General features: G+C 50.6%; 3 protein-coding genes across 3 annotated transcripts; 2 read left to right on the top strand and 1 right to left on the bottom strand.

Annotated features, from left to right (window-relative positions):
* Positions 1–1151: 1151 nt before the first annotated feature.
* Positions 1152–2424, top strand: JCM6883_007073 (uncharacterized protein; the record flags this gene model as incomplete). The annotated part of the gene is made up of 6 exons (XM_076629571.1): positions 1152–1184; positions 1260–1454; positions 1533–1785; positions 1857–1903; positions 1973–2079; positions 2141–2424. Coding segments are annotated over 6 exons (919 nt in total), but the record flags the coding sequence as incomplete, so codon positions are not given.
* Positions 2425–2903: 479 nt separating this feature from the next.
* On the top strand, positions 2904–3970 carry JCM6883_007072 (uncharacterized protein; the record flags this gene model as incomplete). Its single annotated transcript, XM_076629570.1, has 7 exons — positions 2904–2920; positions 2983–3030; positions 3093–3225; positions 3293–3374; positions 3441–3507; positions 3569–3803; positions 3866–3970. The coding sequence occupies 7 exons, from the start codon at positions 2904–2906 to the stop codon at positions 3968–3970; spliced, it is 687 nt and encodes a 228-aa protein (XP_076490692.1).
* A 272-nt stretch (positions 3971–4242) lies between these two features.
* CDC48 (AAA family ATPase CDC48) lies at positions 4243–7371 on the bottom strand (the record flags this gene model as incomplete). Its single annotated transcript, XM_076629569.1, has 9 exons — positions 4243–4250; positions 4319–4820; positions 4883–5632; positions 5694–5942; positions 6008–6579; positions 6642–6755; positions 6826–6882; positions 7084–7220; positions 7301–7371. 9 exons carry the CDS (start codon positions 7369–7371, stop codon positions 4243–4245), a joined length of 2460 nt encoding a protein of 819 aa, XP_076490691.1.
* Positions 7372–8271: the final 900 nt, after the last annotated feature.

The raw sequence follows: 8271 nt of genomic DNA, 5'->3' as shown, positions 1-8271 counted from the left end.
TTTTTGCTTTTTTTGTCGTTTTATTTATATTATTCCGGTGTATTGATAAGTTTTTAGTCTTTTGGCTCCTTTTTTTTTTTTTTTTTTCCCCCCCCCCCCCCCCCCCCAGCTGAAGCGGAAGGGAGAAGGAAGAATCCCCGAGGAGCAATCTGAGCGGTCTAAACCGATCCCGCACCATCGCTAATCCTCAGGGAATCAACCATCGGGTCGTATTCGAGATGAGATAAGATCGAGATTGGTGATCAGGACAACGGAAGATTCGTATCCTCGGTGGTTGATATCGAACAGGCTTGCGAGGGGATGGAGGAGAGGAGAAAAGTCTGCGAAAGACGATCGAGGCAAAACGGTCATTTAATGAGGTCTCGCAACTTTACGATGAGGAGACGACAACATACTCTTTTTCATCTCAACACAATGTACGAGGCTGTCAAGTCACAGAGTACTTCCACTGTCCTCGAATCAGTTTTCGCACTCACACGAATTCTCGTTCATTCGACCTCGGGCCCGCCATTGCGCTTCATCCGACCAGTGTTCCTGAGACGTAAGATGATCCAGGTTGGTCCGCGTATCTTTCGAGTCCTCCCGTGCCGACCTGCGCGAGATTCGAAGCAGTCGGCTGAGTGCGACTCGGAATCGGAGAAGGAGGAGAGATCGTCGTCCCTGAGCGAAGCGCGCTGCATTGAAATCCGCCGTGATCCTTGCGGGAACGTCTCTAGACTAGGCGTCGCTGGACGGCGTGAATCGACCCGTCAGAGAAAGTTGTTGAAGGAAACGAAGGAGATCGAGCGGGAGAGTCGAATTGAGCCTTGACCGGTCGACTGCCGCCTGAAGGGTTTATTCTAAATGCTTATAGAGAGATCTAGGCGCGTGTCGAGTCTGACAGAGGAGACATGGAAGAGAGAAAGAGAGAACTTTGATGAACATCGAGAGTTGTCCTCTACCTCTCACTTCGCCTCGCCCAACCAACCCCAGAACCACGTAGCAAGACCAAGAACCCTTTGCTCTGGACTAGGGCGCGACTGGACGTTCATCATGTGAGGACTCTCTCTTCCTCTTCTTTGGCTGCTTCTCTTCGATGAACCTGGCTGGATCCGTGCGACGCTGAGGCTGCAAGGGTGTGACTAAAGCTGACGTACTCTCTTTCTCCATAGGTCCGACTCTACCGAACAACCTCTCACGAGTTTGTACGCTTTGTTCACTTCGATTCTTTCCCCCTATCTCTTACTCGCTCGCTGAGACTGAATCTCCGCCGCCATTAGATCGTTCAAGGGTCTCTCTGTCTCAGTATTGATCGATGACAAACCTGTCGAGATGTATAAACCCGAATTCGAAGGAAACAAAGCGACTTGCTACATCGAATCCATTGAAGGGAAGGAGTTCAAGACTCAAGGTCAAATGCTCAATAACTTCGCACCTTACGTTATGACGCTCTGGACTTATGTCGATGGGACTGAGTGAGTTCTCGCGTTCTCCAGTCGACACGTCAAGATCTCGTTCTCAGGATCTAAACTCGTCTCCGCGATGAAACACAGTATGGGAGGTGCCATGTCTTCTAATACATGGTCACCTGCTGTGTTTACTGGACCTCTCACTACTCTCACTACGATTCAACCTCTCGTATTCTCGAAAATCAACTTGACGGACGACGCTGAAATCGCTTCAGGCGATGAACAATTTGTCAAGCATCTCGGGACAGTCCAAATCAGATGTGTGAGAGCAATGGATCGCGGCGGCTCGGGACCTGGTCAACCTACTATCGGCGCCGCAGGGTTTTCAAACGACAGAGTTAGTTTCGCTCGGAACGCGCTGTAAAAAACGCTTGACGACCTGATCCAACCATTTGACGACCTTAACAGGCGGTAGATGAGCGTTCCAAGAAGGCGAACATAAGCCATCAAGTCGGGTGCGTTGATCTTTTGAAACTCTTCTCTTCCTCACTCGAATTGCCTGACATGCTCTTGCCTCCCTTCAGACTCGGTCAAGCGAAAGTCGTGCCTGCTGCTGGCACTGCTAACCTCCGCTACGTGGATCAAAAGTCTCAGCCCTACGCTACCTTCGAGATCAAGTATCGTTCTCGAGGTTCGTCCCAATCTCTTCTTTTCAAGGCTCTCGAAAGCCGACTTCTGCTCGCAAATCACAGCTCTTCTCGAAGTACACGATTTCGTGAAACCCCGCATTGCCATCGAAGACGATGCCCCCGTTCCCTCAACTTCCGCTGCAGCTCAAACGAACAACAACGCGAAGAAACGCAAACCCGCTTCGGAATACAAAATCGACAAAGACGGTGCCATTGTCATCTCTGACGATTCGGATGACGACGACGACGAAGTGGAAGTACAAGTCAAGAAGGAAGGGAACAAGAAAGTCAAGAAAGAGAAGAACCCGGAGGTCAAAAAAGAAAAGGAATGGTTGGTGATTGACTGATCGATTGAATGGTCTCTGTTTCTGTCGCTGTACGTGTCTCTATGAGTCTCAGTACTCCTCCCTCGTGACGATACAGCTCGACTGATTCGTTACTTGGTTCGTTCGACAGACTAGTCTCGGTTCGAACCTGTCTTGTTGTGTCTTTTCCTACGCGCTTCTGTTTCGTTTTACCTCGGCAGCTTTCTCGCAATCGCAACTTCGTTCCACTGTCTCTATTCTGGCCGACGTGGACAGCTGGACTCACTCTTCTTCGTGGGAAATCGACTTTGATTTCGCTGAGAAGCTGCATTGGGATTTCTGCATATTCGTATCGTTGCAAACTCGCTTCAACTGCGTTTTGGCTCATATGGAAGAGTTCTGCCTCGCTCTCCCTAGACATGCAGAGAAGGGAGAAGAGCGAGTTTCGGCCGGTTGGCAACTTGCGAAGTGAAACCGAACAAATCGTTGACTTTTGACATCTCTTCAACTCGTTTCGCATCATGGGCTTCCTCACTTCGTACGTAGAGGTCTCCTTGTCCTACTGAGCCACTCGCTGATCCGCTGGCTTGCGTACAATAGGTCGGCTTTGGTTTCATCTTCGTTCCTCCTTGGGAACCTGTTTACTGGGTCAGTACTTCCTCTTACTTCCTCAAAACGTTCTAGAAACTGACCATAAGGCCCTGATATAGGATCTTATGGGATTCGAGCGTGTTGTTCGGGTTGAAAGAACCGATTTCGAGGCGAACAATCGAAGCGATTGAATCGTATTACTTGACGTGGTGGAATGGTCCTATGGCAGTCAAGATGTTCCTACACGTAATGGTGAGCTTATCTGCGTTCATTCAGACGCCGAGCCGTGCTGAAAGGACCCCTTTGTTTCGCTCAACAGATGCTCGTTCTGTTCCTTTCTATCGTAGCCAAGTTCGCTAGGTATACCGATACTGCTTATTACTTCTCCGGTGGATCTATCCGTGAGCGCGCTCTCGCTGTACACGACTGCGAATGACTTGAATTGACCGGTTTTGCTTTTTTTCTAGTTCTTTTGATCCTTACTGCTTCCGTTTACATCGTCATCACGATCCCTTCGATCCGTACCATCGCTGCGTGAGTCTGTTTGTCCTCTGATCTACACCTGAGACTCCACTGACGACCGGAGCGAGAACAGTGATCCTCTGAACAAAGACGCTCTGATTCTCCCGGGACTTGACTTCTTCACCCGCTTCCAAAACTTATTCGTCAGGCACTCTACCGGTACTCTCGCAGAACGAGCGAGAGAGACTGCCAAGAAACTCACTGAATTGGGACCGATGTCGTGGGAAGAGCGATTGATTCACGTTCAAGTCCTCTGCGCTGGAAACGTTATCGCGGCAGGTCTACTCGTCGGAGTCGTCCTTCTCCAGGTGAGTCTTGATCTCATTTTATTGAAGGAGGCAGAACGACACTGATCTCTCGCTGACGTCAGGCTGGGGAGAGTTATCTCGAAGAAGACATTCGTGCGGAAGAGCTCGAGGAACTCAAGAAGCAACTCGCACCTACTCCCGTCACCGAGGAGAAGAAGACTCAATAGACACGTTCTCTGAATCGGTTTACGAGTGAACTCTTGCAAAGCAGTGAAATCAAAATTTCGTTATCAGTCTCTCTCAAAACTTGCGATGCTCTCATTCTCTCGACTAGTCTTCATCAGTGAAAGTAAACTGCGATTTCGATAGGAGAGAAACAAAGCTAGAGGGGCTAAAAGGGTAGATGAAGTGAGGCGAGGGGGGGTAACATTGAACAAAAAGTATTGAAAATCAGAGAGAAAGAGCGAAAGGTTCTTTTCGGGTAGCTACATCGAGTAGTTTACGAGTCTGCAAGTCGAGAAGAGAGACGTCAGTCACAATGATCGAGAGATCAGAGGAAGAAAGTCAAGACTCACATAGATCATCCTCTTCCTCGGCTTGACCGAACGCAGCTCCTCCAGCACCTCCTTCTGTTGCGGCACCACCTTCTCCCTCGGGGAATTTGAACGAAGAACCGAACGAACGAGATTGTTGAAGGTTTTGAGCGAACAATTCGTATCGACGGATATCTTGGTCGCTAACCGAACGTCTCGCGAATCTCATCGCCTCCTCGAAATGTTCAATTGTGATTTCGGGAACGGGATCTTCTTCCTCGGCTTCCATCGCGTCGTCTTCCTCAGCCTTGACGGCGTCTTCTCCAAGTTCGGCTTCCTTCTCCTTGCGAGCACGTTCTCGTTTCATGTCGGCTTCGATCGAAGCACGAATAGCGAGCTTCGCGGCACGTTGACAGATCTCGGTAAGATCGGCTCCGGAGAATCCGTGAGTGTTCTTTGCGAGGAAAGTGAGGTCGACACTCTTGGCGACGGGAGAGCGTTTGAGAGCAGCCTTGAGAATCGATACTCGGGAAGCTTCGTCGGGCTGATAGAGTGAACGAACGATTCAGTGACTGATCAAGGCAAGAAGGAAAAGAGAGAACTCACGAGAGGGATGTAGATGAGTTGATCGAGACGACCAGGACGAAGGAGAGCGGGATCGATTTGATCCGGTCGGTTCGTAGCTCCGATAACGAAGACGTTCTTCTTCGCGTTCATACCATCCATCTCAGTAAGGATCTGATTGAGAACTCGGTCTCCAGCTCCTCCAGCGTCTCCTCCTCCTCCTCCACCACGAGCCTTTGCGATCGAATCAAGTTCATCGAAGAACATGACGACAGGGGCGGCAGCACGAGCCTTGTCGAAAACGTCTCGAACGTTCGCTTCCGATTCTCCGAACCACATCGTGAGAAGTTCAGGACCCTTGATCGAGATGAAGTTTGCTTGACATTCGTGCGCGATCGCCTTTGCGAGGAGAGTTTTACCAGTACCGGGAGGACCGTAGAACAAGACACCTTTCGAGGGGGACATTCCGTACTTGAGGAATTTTTCGGGATGTTCGACAGGGTATTGAACGGTTTCTTGAAGTTCGATCTTGACCTTGTCGAGACCTCCAACGTCGTCCCAAGTGACGGTGGGGATTTCGACGACGGTTTCGCGAAGAGCCGAAGGGTTCGAGGTACCGAGCGCGAATCGGAAGTTGTCCATCGTTACTCCGAGCGAATCGAGAACTTCAGCGTCGATCGTGTCTTCGTCGAGGTCGATGAGATCCATCTTTTCACGAATTTGTTGCATCGCGGCTTCCGAACAGAGAGAGGCGACATCAGCTCCGACGTAACCGTGAGTATCGGCGGCGATCTAACGAGGAGCGAGCGTCAGCATTCGCAGTGAGACAGAAGGACCAGAGAGATAGGCTCACCTTTTCGAGATCAACATCGTCGGCGAGCTTCATGTTCTTGGTGTGAATTCGGAGAGTTTCAAGACGACCAGTCGCATCGGGGATACCGATGTCGACTTCTCGATCGAAACGACCGAAACGACGGAGAGCGGGATCGATAGAGTTGGGTCGGTTCGTAGCAGCCATGACGACGATGTTCGAACGAGCCTTCATTCCGTCCATGAGGGTGAGAAGTTGAGAAACGACACGACGTTCGACTTCTCCATTGGTCTACCCGAGAAGATCTCCTGTCAGTGATGAGACCGAGAGGAAAGGAGCAATGAATGTGAGCTCACCTTGTCACGCTTGGGAGCGATCGAATCAATTTCATCGATAAAGATGATTGCGGGAGAGTTCTTCTCGGCTTCCTCGAACGCCTTTCGCAAGTTGGACTCAGACTCTCCCGCCATCTTCGACATGATTTCGGGACCGTTGATGAGGAAGAAGAAAGCACCGGTTTCGTTCGCGACGGCACGAGCCATGAGAGTTTTTCCAGTTCCCGGAGGACCGAACATGAGGATACCTCGAGGAGGTTTGATCCCGATCGATTTGAACAGTTGAGGGTGACGGAGGGGAAGTTCGACGAGTTCTCGGATTTGGGCGAGTTGTTTTCGGCATCCACCAATGTCGTCGTAACCAACGTCGGCCAAGTTGTTCTCCTCGTCTTCACGTTTGATCGGTTCTCCTTCAGTATGGATGACGGTGTCTTGAGCGACGATACAGTATTCTGCGGGATCGGTTTCGACGACCTTGAATTCGACGCTTCGAGCAGCTCCTTTCGCGAGGAAAGTATCTCCCTTGCGAACGGGTCGGTACGCTTCCAGGAAGTAAGGCTTGAGGAAGACGTTGAAGATGTCACCGGTGAGACCTAGTAAGGAGGGAACTAGTCAGCGGTCGAAGGAGAGAGAGAAACGTAAAAGGAAAACTCACCTTCAACCGAATCGTCAAAGGGAAGAACATGAATTCGCTTTCCGTACTTGATGTCGTGGCAAGCGTGAACGGTAGCGATATCTCCGAGCTTGACTCGAAGGTTGTTTCGGGCGACTGAAGAGGAAATAGGTCAACTATCAGCTGCTGCAGTTCCTTACAGCTAAAAGTCGCAATTTCCGCTCACCTTTGTTCATTTGGATCTTGCCTTCCTCGACATCCTCAGACGAGAGAACAATGAGAACTGTTCAGAGAAGAATGGAAAGCCGATGGTCAGCGAACATTCTCTATGAATCGTTATTCCCGATGCCTCTCCCCCTCCAGTAGCTCCATGAGACCACTCATTTGTAGCATAGCTACTTGCCGGATCGCAGAGAGCTACGAGAGCGATCATAGAAGCGAGGAGGTTCGACCTCGCTGACTGATTCATCTCGAAGAAACTCACCAGTATCCTTGCGTTTCTTTCCCCTGACAATGATAGTATCTCCCCTGAACAACTGTAGAAGCTCCATCGTAGCTGGGTGAAGCTGAGCTACCGAATTGTCATCCGATGACGACTCGTCGACAACGAGGCGATTCGGCCTAAACAACCAACGTTACGCGTACAGAGTTAGCTCATCAGAGACCTAGAGAGGTGCAGAGTGATCCTAGATGGAACGTACGACTTCTTGGGACGAAGGATAGCGGTAGCGGAATCCTCGTTCTTTGCTTCACGAGAAGGATCGTTTGCCATCTTGTAGGAGAGAAACGGGCTGGAGAAAGTCTGTGTAGGTAAAAGGAGAGGTGTGCTGTGTGTATAGAGCGGTTTGCAGTGAAGAAACCTCGAGTTGTGGCGGAAGAGGTGGAGGAGAAGAGAGAAAGGTCTAGAGGAGTGCGACGACTTTCGACTTAGAGAATTTTTCGACAAGTTCGCGATCGCAATCGTTCTTTCGCATTCTTTCACGCCTCTCTCGACAACATTCGCGCCCTTCGCCCTCTTGAACACAACTTCACGAGCAATCACGACGAGGAGACCATCTGAAGGTTCTGTTTCGCGCAAATTTGGAGGTCATTGCTCTTTCGCGAGGAATCCCAGGAGCTTCGAAACGACTTTGCGAGTGTGAAACGTGACTGTCTGTCACTTCGGACAGCCTCACGCCGAGCTACTAGTCCTGAGACTTGTTGCCCCGAGAATCGGGACGCATTGACGAGATTCTCGGTTCTCTCTTGCTCGACAATGACTCTGCATCGCGAAAGTCGTCTCGACAGGAGGTTTATTCTTTCTGCTGCTTCTGACTTCGGTGCGAGGCATACTTTGAATCAGCTCGATCCCGGACACAGAGCCACGCAGGCCAGACATTACGTGGCGTGCAGTCGAAAGAGATTCAGGATGCAAAATTCCGCTCAGGAGCTCGTTGAGATCGCTTGACGGCGATTCGTCTGAGACCCTCGAGCGATTGAAGAGCAGCTGATCTCCCGTGGGAGGCAATGTGTCGTCAACACATGGTTCCGACGCAGGAGCAGATTCCGTCGAGCTCTGTTCGCTACATCGCAAAAAGGCTTTGTTACCCGAGGTTTCCCGCCTGATGGCTCCGAACGTCCCTGCGAGGCGAATCGCGTATCTCGAACTGGTACATGTTGACCACCGGCAGGG

The sequence above is a fragment of the Sporobolomyces salmoneus genome, assembly GCF_050403485.1.
Source record: "Sporobolomyces salmoneus JCM6883 DNA, S_salmoneus_JCM6883_v1_ctg5, whole genome shotgun sequence".
In the NCBI taxonomy this organism is placed as follows: Eukaryota; Fungi; Basidiomycota; class Microbotryomycetes; order Sporidiobolales; family Sporidiobolaceae; genus Sporobolomyces; species Sporobolomyces salmoneus.
Note: the sequence above shows the minus strand (reverse complement) of the source record. Positions and strands in the feature narration are given on the sequence as shown.